Here is a 20,007-nt window from a genome sequence, read left to right on the forward strand (position 1 = left end):
TAGCAGAGGCATGGCCATGTGCAAAGTCATGATGACACATTGTGGGATGGTGAATAGTTTGGTAAAACTGGAAAATAAGGTACAATGCAGGCAGGTGAAGGATATAGGGCAGAAGAAGGCTAAAGTCAACATATGAACCCTTCTACTAAAACGACTTTATTCTAGGTGGAAGAAACATTAAATGGTGTTAAGCACAGGAGAGATATGATCAAATTTACATTATAGAAATGCACTGTTCCATAGAACTTTCAGCAATGATAAAATGTTCTGTAATCTTTTCTATTGAACATGATAACCAATAAACACATGAGGCTGCTGAGCGCTTGAGATGTGGCCAGTGTGACAGAGGAACGGAATTTTTAAATTTTTAAATTTAAATGTAGATATCCAGATGTGGATCTTGGCTGTCATATTGGACAGGTTGACTCTAGAAAAATCCCTCTGGCAGCCATATGGAAAATGGATTGGATGAGGACAAGACTGGAAGAAGATAGAAGATTTGGTAACAATTCAGGTGAGAATTAGTATCAGATTAAAGCTGAAGCCATGAGAATGGAGTTGAGAAGACTGACTTGAGAACTACTTAGGAAATGAAAGGGACAGAATTTGATATCTCATTTGACACGAGGAGGCAGCCCTGATCATGAGAAGAAGAGTGGTATCAGGGGTAGGGACAAAGAAGTACACTGAGGAGGATGAGGAGGCCGAATCTATAGGCTGCAAAAGCCAAGCAGTCGAACTTGGATTGACACGGTAGGCTGGAGGAGGAGGTGGTAACACATACATATTCGTCTGGCATATCACGCTGCTCTTTCTTTAATGCGCAGGATGGATTGTAAGGAAGAGACAATGGAGGCAGAGAAAGCAGTAGGGAAGCTATAGAGATAATTCTGGCATGGTTGAGTGTGGTCTGGACTAAGGTCAGACTAAGCAGGAGGGTAGATACCTGGGTGAATTCAGGCTAATAGTGAACAATGTCATTTGAGCATAAACGATTATGGAAAGAGAACAGTCAATGAGAAATCCATGTTTCTAATCTGATAGGTGAAAGGGAAAGGAAAAGTGAATTAATGATTGTTAAGAGCCTGTGAATTAGGCACTGTGCTCAATACTTTCACAAAAGTGTCATCTTTGGGATACTGGACAAATTGGTGGTGTCACTGATGGAAATGGATGGGCCCAAAAGGGAGCATAGTTAGGAAGTTCCACTGAATATATTTTTTGCATTTTATTTATTTATTTTTTTCATTGAAAGATACTCAGATATTTTCTGTATTTTAAATTAAATCAAATTTTTTGAGAGACACGGTTTTATTATGTTGCCCAGGTTGGTCTCGAACTCCTGGGCTCAAGCAATCCCTTCAGCCTACTCCCTGCTTCCCGGAGTGCTAGGATTATAGGCATGAACCAGCGTGTCCAGTCCTGGTCTCTCTCTCTCTTTTTCTTTTTTTTTAGACGGAGTTTTGTTCTTGCCACCCAGGCTGGAGTGCAACCTCTGTCTCCCGGATTCAAGCTAGTCTCCTGCCTCAGCCTCCCGAATAGCTGGTATTACAGGTGCATGGCACCTTGCCCAGTTAATTTTTACATTTTTAGTAGAGACAGGGTTTCACCATGTTGGTCAGGCTGGTCTCGAACTCCTGACCTCAGGTGGTCTTCCCCCCCTCAGCCTCCCAGAGTGCTGGGATTACAGGTGTGAGCCACTGCAGCTGTCCAGCCCTGATGACTTTTCATTGACTCAAAACTTAGTCATATGACTAAGTTACTTAGATGCCATAACTACTTAGATACAGGTAATACTGGGAAATGTAGTCTCAGAGCAGGCAGCCACCTCTCAGGAACTCTGTACTGCACCAATCCTTGCTGGGTATACCGTTAACTCTGTCCCATTCCCATTTACTCCACCTCTTCAGGGCCACACATGTAGCATATTCATATTTTCCAGTTGTTTTACATGCTGGGAGCAACCATGCCCTGGCTATCTAAACAGCTACCCTCAAAATCTTCTGAAATTTACTTCTAGAAAAAACACATTGAATGAGATAAAGAAATAAATAACAAGCCCCATAGACTAATTAGGTCATCAATAAATCAAGAGTAAAAATGTAGAGAAATGGGGAAGTTGGATCTACATTGCCGTCTTAAGAAGTGCGTGTTGAAGGAAGCACCTCCATTTGTTCTTTGAACTGCTCAGCATGATATGGGCTGTTACAGAGCAAGAAATGGTGAGAGATTTCAGTTGTATGGTCTACAAAATTGTCTATTAGCCCAATATTCTAGGGCTTAAGTGAAATTAATTCAATCTGAATTCTGACAGATATTTACCAACCTGCTGCGTTGTATAAAGTGTTTCTATGGAAATCTTAAAGGAGAAAAAGAAAAAGAAAAAATCCCTGGGTCAGCCCCTGTCCTCAAAGAGTCTAGAGCTTTTATTGTTAAATAGACCTTTATTGAGCCCGATTTTGTCAAATTCTTACAAAATGCATGTCTCTGAAGTGATGTATTTTGGACATAGAAACAACATGCTGTGTAGCAGGGTGTGGTGGCTGATACCTGTAATCCCAGCACTTTGGGAGGCCAAGGAAGGAGGATTGCTTAAAGCCAGGAGTTCAAGACAAGCCCTGGCAACATAGCAAGACCCTGTCTCTAAAAAAAAAAAATAAAATAAAATAAAATAAATAAATACATAAATAAATAAATAAAATAAAATATTAGCTGGGTGTGGTGGTGCATACCTTTAGTCCCAGTTACTTGGGAGGATTGCTTGAGCCCAGGAGTTTGAGGCTGCAGTGGGCCATGATCACACTCCTGTACTCTATCTAGCCTGGACAACACAGCAAGACTCTGTCAGAGAGAAAGAAAGAAATAAAGAAAGAGAGAAAAAGAAAGAAAGAGAAGGAAAGAGAGAGAGGGATGGAGGGAGAGAGAGAGAGAAAGAAAGAGAGAAAGAAGGAAAGAAAGGAGAATGTGAGAGAAAGAAAGAAGGAACAAAAGAAGAAAGAAGGAAAGAAAGAGTGAGAGAAAGAAAGAAAGAGAAAGAGAGAGGGAGGGAGGGAGAGAGAGAGAGAAAGAAAGGAGAATGTGAGAGAAAGAAAGAAGGAGCAAAAGAAGAAAGAAGGAAAGAAGAGAGAGAGAAAGAAAGAAAGAAGAAAGAAAGTAAGAAAGAAAGAAAGAAAGGAAGAGAAAGAAAGAAAGAAAGAGAGAAAGAGAGACAGACAGGCAATGCAGTGTGGTTGAGCACTAGGTGTTGACATATTTTTACCCTGCTGGCAGTGCCACCTCCTGTGGACTCGAATTCTTAAACTTAGGGCAACTAAAGAGGGGAAAATGTGAAAATAATGCAAAAAGATATTTTAAGACTGATTTCTAATTTTCACTCAAAAGTCTCTGCCAGATTTTGAGTCAGAGTTCATGTCAAGAGAGTGAAGTCTCTATTCCTTAAATCTCCACTAAGGCTGAAGCAAGATGATTTAATTACTCACTACTTTATTTTTGCTCATTTGCAAAATGAGAATAATGGCTTTCAACCACTTACCTTGCAGGGTAGCTCTGAGCTGACAGAAAAAAAAGGCATTGCAAAGACAAGGTACTATTACATAGGTGTAGGCTTTCCTTTATCCTAGAACTACTGCTAGTAGTAACAGACACCTGAGGTGGGGAAAAAAAAATCCTCCTTAATAACAAATGTATAAAATAACTTGCTCTGCCCAGCTGTGTATTTCACAGAAAGGCCAAATAGGACTGTGTGAAACAAGAGCTGGTGAGAAAATTCATGCAATTAGAATGTGAATTTTCGAAGCTGTTTAATTTAACAGCTATAAAATAAAAATAGAAATGGTGTCTTGCTATGTTGGCCAGGTTGGTGTTGAATTCCTGGCCTCAAGCAATCCTCCCATTTTGGCCTCCCACAGTGCTAGGATTACAGGTGTGAACCACCTCACCCAGCCTGGAATGTGAATTCTTCATAGGGGGTTTGACAGAGTTAACTACCAGGGAGTGCCCTAACAGGAGGTACCATTGTCAAGGTTCTGATGAAAGCTGGAATCTGCTTGCAGTGAGCAAAAACACTTGGTATAATCAGGCTGAGAATTCTACTCTGGTATGGTTAACACTGGGGTTTCTGAGCTCAGAAGATAAACCAGACAGAGGCCATGGGCCAAGCGAGTCTCCCTCCTTTACAAGAAGTCCTTAGATCAGGGGACCTGGAACAGGGAGGTCCACAATTTAAAGAGAGGTGGAGATGTGCTCTAATCCCAGGCAGGCACATAGCCGGGTTCTGGACACCATCTCATGGTAATGAGGGCTGAGCAAGTGAACAAGTCCTTAACCTTGACTGTCTTGTCTAGAAACAAAAGTGGATGATCTTAGATTTGCGTTTCCTGATGCCTAGGGGTCTAGGGGTAATTCTCAGTTTTCAAAATGATTAATAGAAACCTTGCCTTTATTTAGAATCTGACAACATAGGCTAAAGCAAGCACACTATCTTCACTCTGAACTGAATGATTTCAGCTCTGTGTAGTCATGCTAATTGTTTCATGTTAACCAAAAGCCTACATTTCCACAATGACGTAGGTATTTAATAACATAGAAAAATGCTTGTTAAGAAATACCCTTGGTGGGCCGGGCGCGGTGGCTCAAGCCTGTAATCCCAGCACTTTGGGAGGCCGAGACGGGCGGATCACTAGGTCAGGAGATCGAGACCATCCTGGCTAACATGGTGAAATCTCGTCTCTACTAAAAAATACAAAAAAAAAAAAAAAAAAAACTAGCCGGGCGAGGTGGCGGGCGCCTGTAGTCCCAGCTACTCAGGAGGCTGAGACAGGAGAATGGCGTAAACCTGGGAGGCGGAGCTTGCAGTGAGCTGAAACACTGACCCAGTGCTCTGGTTACAGACAGGATCACCCTCAAAAAAAAAGAAATACCTTTTGGTGAAATTCTTTCTTTTTTTGGAGATTGACTCCCACTCTGTCACCCAGGCTGAGCAAGCAGTGGCTTAATCTAGGTTCACACTGGGTGTAACCTTATGCCTCCTGGGTTCAGGAATTGCTGAGGCAGGCATTCTCCTGCCTCAGCCTCCCAAGTTGCTGGGACAACTGGTGCACGCCGCCACACCCAGCTAATTTTTTGTATTTTTAGTAGATATAGGGTTTCACTGTGTTGCCCAGGCTGATCTCGAACTCCTGAGCTCAGGCAACCCACACTCCTCGGTCTCCCAAAGTGCTTGGATTACAGGCATGAGCCACTGTAGAAAAGTAACCAAAAAAAAATTTTTTTTTCTTGGATGGTAGAATTGCAGGGTTCCAAAAGATGCTTTCCATCTTAGGGTTTGCAATGATGCTAACAAACTGGGCGGCAGAACTTTACTCATCGTCTAGTTTCCTCTGGTTTTCGACGTACCTTGCTGGGTGTGTATCATTACAATAAGTAGAAATGCCTTTAGTCTTTTGGTTTTGTTTGTATTCTTTTGGTTGCTGTTGGTGATCCACACACTGCTATTGGCTTAGCATGATGTTATTGTTTTCTCTGTTAAATGATGATGACATAGGTTAATTTCTGCAACCTGATTGATTATTAAGTGAAACCAAGCCAGTAACAAGTCATAGTTTAACCATGCAATTTAAAAAAGAACAGTAATAATGAGCAGGACCCAGGGTTTCTGATCCCAGTTCATATTCCTAGGAGAACTTGAGAGGAGAGACGGGAAGAGCTGCCACATTGGGGAGCGAGTAGAAAAGGAGGAGAAAACCTATGTTTTGACTAAAAGGAAGAGTAGCCATGAGTATAATGTTAGGTCAATCACTGTCTTAAAGGGACATTATTGCATTTGTTATGCTGTTGTAAGACACAATGAGTTTATCACCCATGCCTGTCTAGGTTCTTGGCTCTAAGGACATTCTTTTTAACAACGGCATGCATGGCAAGTTCCACTTCCATCTTAAGATTTGAAGGATGTAGCTCTGCATGAATCAATTCTGAAGTATTGGGATGTCAGCCAAACCCCAAATTCACTTGTGTGAGTTTGGATTTGTTTGCACCCAACAATGCATGTATGTCCCACCCTCCCTTTTAGGGTGAAGTAAACCTCTTGTGCTTGGGACGTATCTGTAGCCTTTACACCACAGGTGGGCCTCACCCAGGTGTTTTCCTTTTGTCCTCTCGGAGTTCCCCTAGAAGCACAACTGAGAATCAGATGTCTTGGGTCCAGCTGATTATTCCTGTTTTTCTTAAAAGATGGGCAAGTCATTTAATTTCTTTAAGCATTCTCTTTCTACATTAAAACATGACAGCCCCAGCCAGGTGCAGTGGCTCATGCCTGTAATCCCAGCACTTTAGGAGGCCAAGGCAGGTAGATCGTTTGAGTCCAAGAGTTTGAGATTGGCCTGGGTAGCGTGGCAAAACCGTGTCTCTACCAAAAATACAAAAAGTTATCTGGGTATGGTTGCGCACACCTGCAGTACCAGCTACTTGGAAGGCTGAGGCCAGAGGATCACTTGAGTCCGGGAGGTGGAGGTTGCAGGGAGCTGAGATTGCACCACTGCACTCCAGCCTGGACAATGCAGTGAGACCCTATCTCAAAAACAACAATAAAAACAAAAACGTGACAGCCCCATTTTGCCCTAAAAATATGTGTGCCTTACATTTGCTGCTTTAATGTCTCAAAGCATTTGCTCATAACATTCCTTCATTTAAACTTCGGAACAGCCTTCCTCCTCCCACCCACCAAAGTGTCCTCATTCTCATTACTCATCTTTATATCTCTGGTATCCAGGCCTGTGGAGCTGGATCCTGGATGTTTGTTTTAGACATATAATCTTTAGAGAGATGACTCTACTAGCAAATATTAACTTTAGATATGTAGCTTTTATTTGATCATCTTTATAGCTGTTCTCAGTGGGCAAATACACTTATTGTACTTTGACATCACAAAGTTATTTTTAAACTGCAATGACAACATGAAGTCATTGATATCACTTATCCTCTGACTAGGGAATGTAATAAAACACATTACAGAGAAATATTGTCATTGTATATAGTACAATAAATTTGTATGTCATGCTGTTAAGTGTTGCCGTTTATAGCAAAATATGAAGCCCTGTAAGGACAAAGCCTTGATTTGAATCCAGGGATGGTCATAGCTGCTGCCGAGGTTTCTGATAGCATCACAACATCTCAGCAAAAGGACTTGGCAGTGTGGAAGAGTTACTGGCCAGGGCAGAAAACAGCTTTTTAAATTTAGACTTTGCTTTCACTTTCACATGTTAATAAAGTAGTTTTAGAATCTTAGCCATTTGTTGAATGCTTTCCTTCAAATAATCTTGTCTGAGAGGACTTTAAAAAGTATATAAAATCTTTCTCACTTTTTTTTTTTTTTGAGTCGGAGTCTCACTCTGTCACCCAGGCTGGAGTGCAGTGGCGCGATCTCGGCTCACTGCAAGCTCCGCCTCCTGGGTTCACGCCATTCTCCTGTGTCAGCCTCCCGAGTAGCTGGGACTACAGGCGCCCGCCACCATGCCCGGCTAATTTTTTGTATTTTTAGTAGAGATGGGGTTTCACCGTGTTAGCCAGGATGGTCTCGATCTCCTGACCTCATGATCCGCCCGCCTCAGCCTCCCAAAGCACTGGGATTACAGGCATGAGCGACCGCACCCAGCCCTTTCTCACTTTTTATCAATCTTCTTTCATCAATTTAGGTGGGACCATGTCACTTGGGGCAGGACTATTAGAGTCAGTGCTGGGTACTCATTCAGTTGATTTAATAGAATATTTTGAAGGTTTTTATTAGGACAAAAGTAATACAGTTTCATTCTTGGAGAAATTAAAAAATATAGGCAAGCAAAAAGAAGAAAATAAACAACAACAACAAAAATCCCTTCTCTCCATCCTATCTATCCACTTAAATATACTATTGTAAAGCTTTCCAAAATTCTGGCCAGGCGCAGTGGCTCACGCCTGTAATCCCAGAACTTTGGGAGGCCAAGGAGGGTGGATTGCTTGGGCTCAGGAGTTTGAGACTGGCCTGGGCAACATGGCGAAATCCCATCTCTACAAAATAATAATAATAATAATAATAATAATAATAATGAAAATTACCCAGGCATGGTGGTGCATGCCTGTAGTCCCAGCTACTCGGGAGGCTGAGGTGGGAGAATCACTTGAGCACCAGAGGTTGTTGCTGCTGTGAGCCATGATTGTGCCACTGTACTCCAGCCCGGGCAACAGAGTGATACCTTGTCTCAAAAAAAAAATATTTGTCTGCTTTCACACACATGCGAACATACACACACACACACACACACACACACACACTCTTATATACATTTCTTTTTTTTTTTGAGACGGAGTTTTGCTCTTGTCACCTAGGCTGGAGTGCAGTGGTGTGATCTCAGCTCACTGCAACCTCTGCCTCCTGGGTTCAAGCGATTCTCCTGCCTCAGCCTTCCCAGTAGCTGAGATTACAGTCACGTGCCACCATGTCCGGCTAATTTTTGTAGTTTTAGTAGAGACAGGGTTTCACCATGTTCGCCAGGCTGGTCTCGAACTCCTGACCTCTGGTGATCCACTCGCCTCGGCCTCCCAGAGTGTTGGGATTACAGGTGTGGGTCACCACGCCTGGCCACATTTCTTATGTTTAGTAGATATTTCAGTTCTGCAAAAATCCTTAATAACAGCTTTAAGATACAATTTACATACCATAAATTCATAAAGTGCACCATTCAGTGGTTTTCAGTATATTCACACAATTGGTGATGTGATAGTGGTGATGCATAACCATCACCACTATCTAATTCCAGAACATTTTTCTCCAAAAAGAAACCCCATGTCCAATAGCTGTCACTCCCCATACAATATGTGGTCTTTTTGGTCTGACTTCTTTCACCTACTATAATGTTTTCAAGGTTCATCCATGTTATAAGCACGGATCAGAACTTCATTTCTTTTTATGTGTGATAGATATTCCATTGTATGGATATACCAAATTTTGTCTATCTGTTCATCAGTTGGTGAACATTGGGTTGTATTCATATTTTGATTATACGACTAATGCTGCTATGAACATTTATGTACAAGTTTTTGTGTGGATCTATGTTTTTTGTTCTCTTGAGTATGTTCTTAGGATTGGAATTGCCAGATCACATGGTCATGTTATGTTTAAGTTTTTGAGGAATTGCCAAAGTGTCTGCACCATTTTACATTCCCATCAGTAATCTGTGAGGGTTCCAATTTCTCCACATCCTCACAAATACTTGTTATTATCTATCTTTTTGATTATAACTATCCCAGTCTGTGTGAGGTAGTATCTCATTGTGGTTTTGGTTTGCATTTTCCTGATGGCTAATGATGGTGAGCATCTTTCCATGGTCATGCTTATCGACATTTTTATATTTGCCCACTACTTTTTAAAAAATGGTTGAGTTGTAAGAGTTTATTCTGGATATGAATTTCTAATTAGAAATATGATTTGCAAATATTTTCTTCTATTTTGGAGATTGTCTTCTACTTTTTTTTTTTTTTTTTTGAGATGGATTCTCACTCTGTCTCCCAGGTTGGAGTGCAGTGGCACAATGTCAACTCACTGCAACCTCTGCCTCCTGGGTTCAAGCGATTCTCCTGCCTCAGCCTCCCTAGTAGCTGGGATTTCAGGTGTACGCCACCATTCCCAGCTAATTTTTGTATTTTTAGTAGAACATTTTGCCATGTTGGCCAGGCTGGTCTTGAACTCCTGACCTCAGACGATCAACCCACCTTGGCCTCCCAAAGTACTAGGATTACAGGTATGAGCCACTGTGCCCAGCCCAATTTATCTTTTTCTTTTGCTGCTTGCGCTTTTGATATCATAGCTAAGACAGCATTGCTAATCCAAAGTCATGAAGATTTACTCCTATGTTTTTCCCTTAGAATTTTATAGTTTTAGCTTTATAGTTTTATAGTTTAGCTCTCTAAATGTAAAATTTAGAGATCTTAAATCCATTTTGAGTTAATTTTTGTATATAGTATGAGGTGGGGATCCTACTCAATTCTTTTGGGATATCCAGTTTTCCCAGCAGCATTTATTAAAAATATTATTATTTTCCCATTGAATAGTCTTGGCACCCTGTTGAAAATCCAGCGACCATAAATGTAAGTTTTATTTCTGAGCCCTTGATTCTAGTCCATTGATCTATGTTTATCCTTATGCTGGTACTACACTATCTTGATACCTGTAGTTTTGTATTAAGTTTTAAAACTAGGAAGCGTGAGTCCACTGACTTCATTCTTTTTCAGAGCTGTTTTGGCTTTTCTAGGTCTCTTGCATTTCCACATGAATTTTAGGATCAGCTTGTCAATTTCTGCAAAAAAAAAAAAAAAAAAAAGTTGGGATTTTGATCCCTATCAAAATCCATTGTGTTGAACTGTAGGTTGCTTTAGGAAATATTGCCATCTTCACAATATTGTCTCCTAATCCATGAACATGGGATACTTTTCCACTTATTTAGGTCTTTTAACATTTCTTTCAAAGAGGTTTTGCAATTTTTATTGTACAAATATTGCATTCTTCTAATAACTTAGAGGGCCTAAGTGGGTTCTGTTTTAGTAGGATGTTCTCCATATAAGACCAAACATCAGTCGGGGGAGGCAGGGGTGGGGGGGTCTCCTCTGTTCTGTGGTCAGCACGGCAGGTGGCGTACCTCACTCAATCTCTCTTAGCTTATCTGTAAAATTTAGCAGATTAGCCATCTAAAGGATTTCCTCTAAGGTTTGTTTCCAGGTTGGCAAATTACAACTTGCATTATTGGCTGTCTTTTAAATATGTACGTTCCACCACTCCCTGGCTCAGCGTGTGGCTGCAGTGCCACAGGGATCCTAGGTGCACAGTGTTGAGGAGTTGATGGATCAACTCTTGGCTGGGAAATCGAAATGTCTTTGATGTGAGTTCTGTAGGTAGTGGCAGTTTCCTCTGCTCTCAACCAAATTCGTTTGCAAGCCTCCTTTACTCCTAAGTCACAGGTGGCTTTTCTGGCTTTGACCTGAGCGGTGAGTATCCGGTGAGGAGAACGATCTAATTAATTTCTGTCCTGGCGCCTGGGGGGTTCGAAGATCCCAGGCTCCCGCTCCGGCCGCCTGGGTGGGAGCCCAGGAACGCCTCTCCCATTCCCCGCCCGCGAAGTTTGCAGCGCGCCTCGCGCGGGAGAGACGCCGTCTGCTGGCCCGCGGCTGAGCGCTGTCAGTTCCTGATCCGGCGGGTGCCCGCTCCAGCCGCGGCAGGTTCCCGAGCTGAGCGGCTACCCCCACGCCGCGGGCTTCCAGCGCGTGGAGCAAGGGGAGCGGCCCCGGCGCCGCCCATACGCCCGGCTGCACTAGTCCTGGCGCTGTAGGTCCTGGAGGCGCGGGTAGAGAGCGGCGGTGCCCCCGAGCCCCTCTGCGGAAGGCGCAGGCGGGAGGATCCTGCGCGGCGGGATGGCGGCGGCCGCGCGGCCTCGGGGTCGGGCACCGGGGCCAGTCCTGCCGCCGACGCCGCTGCTGCTGCTGGTGCTGCAGCTGCTGCCAGCCTGGGGGGCGACCGCTCGGGATCCCCGGGCCGCGGCCGGGCTCAGCCTTCACCCGCCTTACTTCAACCTGGCCGAGGCAGCGAGGATTTGGGCCACCGCCACCTGCGGGGAGAGGGGACCCAGCGAGAGGAGGCCCCGGCCCGAGCTCTACTGCAAGTTGGTCGGGGGCCCCACCGCCCCAGGCAGCGGCCACACCATCCAGGTGAGGGCCTCGGAGAGAGCCGGTGTGGGCGCGCCTTCTCCTTCCCGCGCCGGCCAGACACCTGGAGAAGGGAACGGGCCCCTTCCCCGCGCGCTAGTGGTTCCGAGCGACCGGGGAGGGCAGCCCCCATCCCCGCACGCGAGGGCCCACAACCCAGGAGCGATCCCGTGGAGCACCGCCTCTGCACCACCCGCCCAAGGCCAGGAGGGGGAAGCACGCGAGGTGACCGGAGGCTGTGGTCAGGCTCGGGCAGGTGGAGGGAAAGTGTGAGGCTGCGCTCTAAGAGATGCAGGCGCCTCGGCCCTTCCCGCCTCCGTTATGCACGGAGCGTGCCGCCAGGCTTGAGTCCCCGAGGGTTCAGGGGCGCCTCCTGCCCCGCCTCCCGTATCTTATTCGGAGGAGCTGGTAGCAGTTACCTTCTGTGTTGTATTTTAAGAGAGAATTGTTAGGTTATAACAGCGGTATCACTTTGATGTTACTGAAAAGATTCACTTCACTGCACTGCCTGAAGTGCCACCATCCACTGGGGGCGAATGAGACCTTAGGCGGGCAAAGATAGAAATGGCTCTCAGAGATCTGAGCCTCACCGCGAACAGCTGGGGCAAACGACATTGAGGTGCAGGTTAAGCAGCATCTTGCAGTGCCTGGCCCTTACTCACAGGTCTCACTCTGTGGCCAGGCTGGAGTGCAGTGGTGCGATCACGGCTCCCTAGAGTCTCGAACTCCTGGGCTCAAGGGATCCTCCCGCCTCAGCCTTGGGCGTAACTGGTCGCACTGTCACCAGGGCTGAAATGCAATGGTGCGATCTCGGCTCACTGCAATCTCCGGCTTGGCAAATATATATATATTTATTTATTTATTTTTTCTGTAGAGATAGAGTCTGGCTATTTGGCCCAAGCTGGTCTCAAACTCTTAGCCTCAAGCTGTCCTTCTGCCTTGACCTCCCAAAGGGTCAGCAGAATTTGAATCCAGTCCTGACTTCAAATCCTCGACACTAAGCCCAAATTGCCTCCTCCTTCTGCAAAATATTGTTGAGGATGTTGAGGAATAGGAAGTGTAGTGGGAAGAGGGAGTGATTTTGGAGCTTGGGTTCCAAAAAAGCAAGGCTGTCATTGGGTGACTAGATTAGTGCTTTAGAAACTCTTTTGACCATGTACTTCCATAAATGACAAGTTTTTGAACATGTCGTGCCATACGTGCTTATTTACTTATAAACTATATGCATGTATTAACATATTGATATGTGTTGCGCATATTTTAAAACATGCAAAAAGAGAAATCTAAAAGATACAATAACAATGATGAAAATACTTTTAATTTTAACAGTCCCAAATAATTTTGCTTTCTATTTTATGAGTGTGTGTTTATAAACACACAAATATGCAAATGTAATTGTGTGTATAATTATTTTTGAGAAATTTAGTTTAGCTGTTATAACAATTCAGTTTTTAATTTAATTTTAGTTTTGAGACAGGGTCTCAGTCTGTCACCCAGGGTGGAGTACAGTGGTGCTATCTTGGCTCACTGCAGCCTCCACCTCCCGGGCCCAGGTAATCCTCCCACCTCAGCCTCCCAAGTAACTGGGACTACAGGCACACACCACCACGTGTAGCTAATTTTTGTATCTTTTGTAGAGACAAGGTTTTGCCATGTTGGCCAGACTGGGTTACCTCAAAAAATACATAGATTCAAATGGAAGAACTGCATTGACCAATCACATAATTTACAGAGTTCAGTGCAAAGTGGAAATGTAGAACCCTCGTTAAAAAATTATTTTAAATATGAAGATGGTGACAGCACAGCATTGAAGTAAGTGAGAGGCCCTTCAAAGTGTAGGGCCCCATGTGACTGTACAGGTCTTTGCTGTCTAAGCTCACTAAATCATGGTACCATAGCTCTAGCTCTACCCCATCCTTCAGTTAGCCTAAACATTTTTAGAAGTAGGAACTTGGCCAGTAATTGTTCACTTCCAAGTTGTATTCAGCACTTCCTAGTAGAAAGGTATTACATTTTGATTTTTTTTTTTTTTTTTGAGGCAAAGTCTCTCTCGTGTCTCCCAGGTTGGAGTGCAGTGGCGCGGTCTCAGCTCATTGCAACCTCCGCCTCCTGGGTTCAAGCAATTCTCCTGCCTCAGCCTCCCAAGTAGCTGGGATTACAGGTGCCTGCCACCATGCCCGGCTAATTTTTATATTTTTAGTAGAGACAGGGTTTCACCATGTTGGCCAGGCTGGTCTCAAACTCCTGACCTCAGGTGATCCACCCGCCTTGGCCTCCCAAAGTACTAGGATTACAGGCATGAGCCACAGCACTCAGCCCATTTTGATGTTTTAAACAATAGGTTCAAGACTCGTTGTAAATCTTTTGTTGGAAAATATTGTTAGAAATTTTTTTTTCCATGAGAAAAGACTTATTTCTGTCATTCTGATGCTTGTTTTCTATATGCCTTATATATTTTTTGGCTACTCTCAATTCTTCTATTATTGTCTTCTGGTTTAATTGATTTTTACCATTTTGATTCTCTCCTCATTTCCTTTTCTATACATATTTAAGTTTTTTTAGTACTTATTCTAAGGATTACATTTAATATCCTAAATATATAACAATCTAGTTTGAATTGATACTAGCTTAACTTCGATAGCATCCCAAATTTTGCTTCTATATAACTCTGTCATTTACGTTATTGTTGCAAATTACATCTTTATACATGGTTGTTCATTATTATAAATTTATAATTATTGTTATTATATATGCATTTGTCTTCTAAATAATATACCAAAAAACAGTTAAAAACCAAAAATATGGCGAGGCATGGTGGCTCACGCCTGTGATCCCAGCACTTTGGGAGGCCGAGTCGGGCGGATCGCCTGAGGTTGGGAGTTCAAGACCAGCTTGGCCAGCATGGTGAAACCCCGTTTCTGCTGAAAATACAAAAATTAGCCGGGTGTGGTGCAGGCGCCTGTAATCCCAGCTACTCGGGAAGGTGAGGCAGGAGATTCGCTTGAACCCGGGAGGCAGAGGTTGCAGTGAGTTGAGATCACGCCATTGCACTCCAGCCTGGGCAACAAAGCAAGACTCCATCTCAAAAACAAAACAAAACAACCCCAAAATACAATAATACTGGTTTTTATGTTTACATATGTAGTTACCTATACTGCTGTTCTTTCTTAGTATGGCTTTGCATTACTGTCTAGTGTCTTTTCATTTCATCTTGAATGACTCCTTTTAGCATTTCTTGTAGAGTAGATCTGCTAGCAGGATTCCCTCAGCTCTTGAGAGTGAAAAGAAAAAAAGAAAAAAAAAAAAAAGAAATGTACAGTGCATTATATACTGAATACGTTTGGCATGCTAAACAATCCACTGGCTTACAGACTTCTACAGCCTTTTATATTACAGAAATAGTAACTTGTTTTAGTACTGTTTTAATAACTAGATATTATTTGTTTAAAGATACTTTGTTATCAGCTCAAATAACATTTTGGGGGGGATTTTAATTTTTAAGGTTAATTTAGTGGCAGTAATACATTTTTCCAGATCATATATTTATTCCTGGTTGTAATTTAGGCATTTTTGAAACCTGTGTTAACCTCAGCATTCTGGAACCATTTGCCTAGTTAGGAAAAGATTTACTAAGTGGCACCTGACTGGGCTAAGTCAATGGAGCTGCCTGTGGTTGTGCTGTATACGTGGATTCCTGGTCAAGTGGGTGAGTGGGGCTGCCTGGGCAGGGCTGCATCTGCTCACAGACAGGGAGTCTTTTTCTGCTTTGCAGTAAAGAACTGTTTGAATGAGGTAGTAGGGCACTGATTAGATCCCTCGTGTCAACAGGGTGGAAACTGCCCTGAGGAAAGCCAGCTTCTTGAGTCCCATGTGTCCTGCCAGTTTCTCAGCGTCAAAAACATATTGTATTCCCTCAGTGGTTTTCCCATCCTAGAAGCTCAGAAAATACATGTGGAGTTAACACATGAATATTAACTGGAGAGAAATACGGGTTTAAAGTGATTATGCATATCTTAATTGTGAGAGGTGGGAAATAGAAGTGAGTTCTCCGTTACTTTCAAATTACACCATATATTGTGCATACTGTGTATAGGAGTGATACCAAATACAGGGGGCAGAACGGCAAGAAGGAGGAATGGTCTAGTAATGAGGGGCTCTGCTCCCCTGCTTAATGCAGGGTGTTAATTTAACACACACAGACAGCACTTACTGATGCTTGGCACAGGTCTAAAGCGTATTACACATTGACTTCTTGATTGTCACAATGATTTATGAATGTATGAAGGAGGTACAATTAGCATGCTCCTTTTACAAATGAGGAAACTGAAGCAGAAGTTAAGTGATGTGTCCAAGATCACACAGCTAGTATGTGGTAAAGCCAGATTTAAACCCAGGTACTCTGGCTGCAGAATTCACGCTCTTACCTGCTATCCTATGCTGTCACAGACATGCTGACTACTCCTTCCTCTGAGTTCCAGGTAAAGTTTGCATTGCCTTGCTAATTCCACTCATCACCTTGGAGCCATTCATTTTTAAATCTGTCTCCTTATTAGGATCATGAGCTTCCTGAGGGTGGGGCCCTGTCTTCCTGTTCATGTCTGGACAGAGTATTGAGATTCCCTATAGAGAAGAATTCCTGTGCAAAGTATGCTGCACTGTTTCCTGGTGGAAGCTTGTCTTAGACACTCCATCAGTGCTTTTTGAAGAAATATTCAAAAGGCACCACCACCACAGAATTTACTTATCAGAGCAACCCCCTGCTGGAATTGCTGTTTGATTTTAAAAGTAGCTGAATTTCAACAATCTGTCTTCTGGAAGACAGGTGTGGCCCTGCTGTGTCTGATGCAGTGACTGAGCCCAGTGCCTAGGACTGGACTCCCAGAAGCTGAAGCGGCAAGGAAGAATCCTTCCTCTACAAATTTTAGAGGCAGGGCAGTCTTACTGACACCTTGATTTTGGTCTTGTAGCCTCCAGCATGGTAAGAGAGAAATTTCAGTTGTTCTAAGCCACCCAGTTTGTGCTACTTTGTATGGCAGCCTTAGAAACTAATGCAGTAACTAGCTTTCATCAGTTAACCAGCAGTTGTATTGACCATTCAGTGTGTGCGTGTTATCCCTGTATGGGAGAGCAGCAGAGAGGCGACACTGCATGAGGCTCTGTGTGTAGTTCTAGGGTCTTGGTTTGTGAGACTTTGCAACCTGATAACTCAAAATGTGGCTCCTAAAAAGAATGAGAAGAGCTCTAGGCTGAACAAATATTTAGAGATCATGCACGTTAAGAGTCATCTTTAAGGCCAGGCCTGGTGGCTCACACCTATAATCCTAGCACTTTGGGAGACTGAGGCGGGTGGATCACTTGAGGTCAGGAGTTTAAAACCAGCCTGGCCAAATAAAACAAAAATTAGCTGGGCATGGTGGTGTGGGCCTGTAATCCCATCTACTTGGGAGGCTGAGGCAGGAGAATTGCTTGAACCTGGAGGTGGAGGCTGCAGTGAGCCAAGATCGCAGCACTGCACTCCAGCTTGGGTGACAGAGTGAGACTACATCTCAAAAAAAAAAAAAGAGAGAAATATTTGCACTTCTTTATGGCAGTAAGCTGTGTTGTGTGTATCTTATCCCTGATCCTTGCTTAATGCATGTGGGGTGGCCCAAGTTTGGGGGTGGTGCATACCTGTGAGCCTTGGATCCACTATTTGAACAGAGCCCAGTGGTTGGATAATTCCTTCACTACTAGTGAGGGCTCAGAGGGCTGCTTCAGGGGAGGGAAGGGATGGAATTGTGAAATGAAAGCTCCTATTCCCTATGTCCTGTGATTGGCTTTGCAGAGACTAAATATTGCCAAACATTTGTGTGCATGAAAGACATTGGTGGCAAAGATTCTATGCAAGATAGTTTGCCTGGTAATTTGATAAGAATGCAAACATTTCAGACTTTTAAATTTTCTTACATGTTTCCAGGCTGCTTTCCTATTTTATTGTGACGACTTATCACTTACTGTATCTTTAATGTGCCGTTGAATTCTAAATGTTTTTGATGAACTAGAAAAAGTAGCAGAATGTTCTGGGAGACTTCATTAGGAAAATCACTAAATAAGCTTGTTATAAACTTGTTGAGTTATCTTTCTTTCATTTATTTCATTATCTTCTAGGTAAACTTAGTAGACTTTTCTTTGAATAAAAATATAGCTGTTAAAGTAAAATTTTCTGATAGAAATGCTAAGAGCAGGTGAAATCCTTTTTTTTTTTTTTTCCCTTTTGAGACGGAGTTTTGCTCTGTGGCCCAGGTTGGTGTGCAGTGGTGTGATCTCGGCTCCCTGCAACCTCCGCCTCCCGAGTTCAAGCAATTCTCTTGCCTCAGCCTCCCAAGTAGCTGGGACTACAGGCATGTGTGATCACGTCCAGATAATTTTTGTAGTAGAGATGGGTTTCACCATGTTGCCTAGGCTGGTTTTGAACTCCTGACCTCAAGCAGTACACTGACCTTGGCTTCCCAAAGTTCTGGCATTACAGGTGTGAGCCACCGCACCCTGATAGATGAAATCTTTATTCTCTCTCTCTGAGCAGGTGCTGGCTTAGGAGAGACTCTTTCAACCTTTCCTATACTTAATGTTACCTGAAGCATCCTTGTTTTCTTTGATCACTTGCCTTGGTTCTGGGGTGTGGTCCTTCTCTGGCTACTCCACATGTGACTGTCACAGCAGCTTAAGAAAATTGTAGCTGAAACAAGCCGCAGTAGAACTACCTGACTAAATATGAGGAAGAGGAGGCCAAGGGCCTTTAGAATCATTAGAAAGATGTTTGTAAGCAGCAGTTCTCCATCTTCATGGGAGATTAAATAGGAAAGAGCGTGTAATATTGCAGCACTGAGTACTGGGGTTTGCTACAGAGAAGAACTTCCCGTGCTAAGCGTGCTGCACCACTGAAATGATTTCTGAAGAGGAGGGTGAGGAGTTCATCTTTAGGTCAAAATCCTCTCTGTGATCTTTTAGCCCCCAACGTTTGCAATTACAAGGCTTTACTTGGGAGGCCTCATGGGGGACAGCTGCCTTCCCTACACCTGACTTGATGCACAGTGAATGCATTGCAATTTTCTGGAGGGAGTTTTGGTCAAGGATGCAGGCTCTACTGGCCCAGGAGCCTCTCATACGCACATCTGCGTTCCTGACCCAGGATCCTCTATTCTGGGGGCTCCCTTATCAGGAGCCTTGGCTGAGGTTCTTCCCAGGTGCCTCCACTGAGACTTCCTTACTAGTGCACCATACAGTTTGGGAATCCCTCATCCAAAGATCCAAAATCCCGAATGCTCCCAAATCCACAACTTTTTGAGTGCCAGCATGACATTCAAAGGAAGTGCTCATTGGAACTTCCTGGATTTTGGATTTTTGGATTTGAAATGCTTAACTGGTAAGTATAATATAAATATTCCAATATATAAAAAAATCTCAAATCTGAAACCTTTTTGGCCTCAAGTATTTCGGATAAAGGATACTCAACCTGTGTCAGTTTGCTCGGGCTGCCATACCAAAGTACCACAGCCAGGGTGGCTTCAACAGCACAGTTTGATTTTCTCACAGCTCTGGAGGCTTAGAAGTCTAAGGCATGGGTATGGCTGGTTTCTTCTGAGGCCTCTCTCCTTGGCTTGTAGACGGTTACCTTCTGCCTATGTCTTCAGGTGGTCTCCTCTCTATGCGTATGTGTCCCCATCTTCTCTTCTTATAGGGATTCCAGGCATATTGGAATAGGGCCTACCGTAATGACTTCATTTTACCTTAATTATCTCTTTAAAGGCCCTGTCTCCAAATACAGTCCTATTCTTAGGTCATGGGGGTTAGGACTTCAATCTATGAATTTGTGGGAGGGGGTGGGTGTTGGGGGGAAATGGAACATTGGGGAACCAGCCTGTTTCTCTCTCTTTTTTTTTTTTTGAGACGGAGTCTCACTGTATCACCCAGGCTGGAATGCAGTGGTGCAATCTCTGCTCACTGTAAGCTCCGCCTCCCGGGTTCGCGCCATTCTCCTGCCTCAGCCTCCCGAGTAGCTGGGACTACAGGCACCCGCCATCACTCCCAGCAAATTTTTCTACTTTTTGTAGAGACAGGGTTTCACCGTGTTAGCCAGGATGGTCTCGATCTCCTGATTGTGTGATCCGCTCGCCTCAGCCTCCCAAAGTGCTGGGATTACAGGCGTGAGCCACCACGCCCGGCCTGTCTTCTCTTTTTATCTCTTGCCTGCACTGTCACAGTAAGTTAATAGTCTGGGTTGGTGCTTCATTTGGACTCATTGTC

The 20,007-nt window shown here is 43.7% G+C and overlaps 1 protein-coding gene across 3 annotated transcripts in view; it reads left to right on the forward strand.

Moving 5' to 3' along the window:
- Positions 1-11,197: 11,197 nt before the first annotated feature.
- Positions 11,198-20,007, forward strand: part of LAMA3 (laminin subunit alpha 3) — a 272,673-nt gene continuing 263,863 nt past the window's right edge. For 2 of the 3 annotated variants that reach the window (XM_021929998.2, XM_021930000.2), the window contains exon 1: positions 11,198-11,727. In XM_021929998.2, coding sequence (XP_021785690.2) covers positions 11,434-11,727 — 294 coding nt within the window. In that variant the 5' untranslated portion in view covers positions 11,198-11,433. The remainder of the gene's footprint in view (positions 11,728-20,007) is intronic. The other variant, XM_021929999.2, reaches the window with a different exon arrangement.

This window comes from Papio anubis, chromosome 19, assembly GCF_008728515.1.
Source record: "Papio anubis isolate 15944 chromosome 19, Panubis1.0, whole genome shotgun sequence".
Classification (NCBI taxonomy): domain Eukaryota; kingdom Metazoa; phylum Chordata; class Mammalia; order Primates; family Cercopithecidae; genus Papio; species Papio anubis.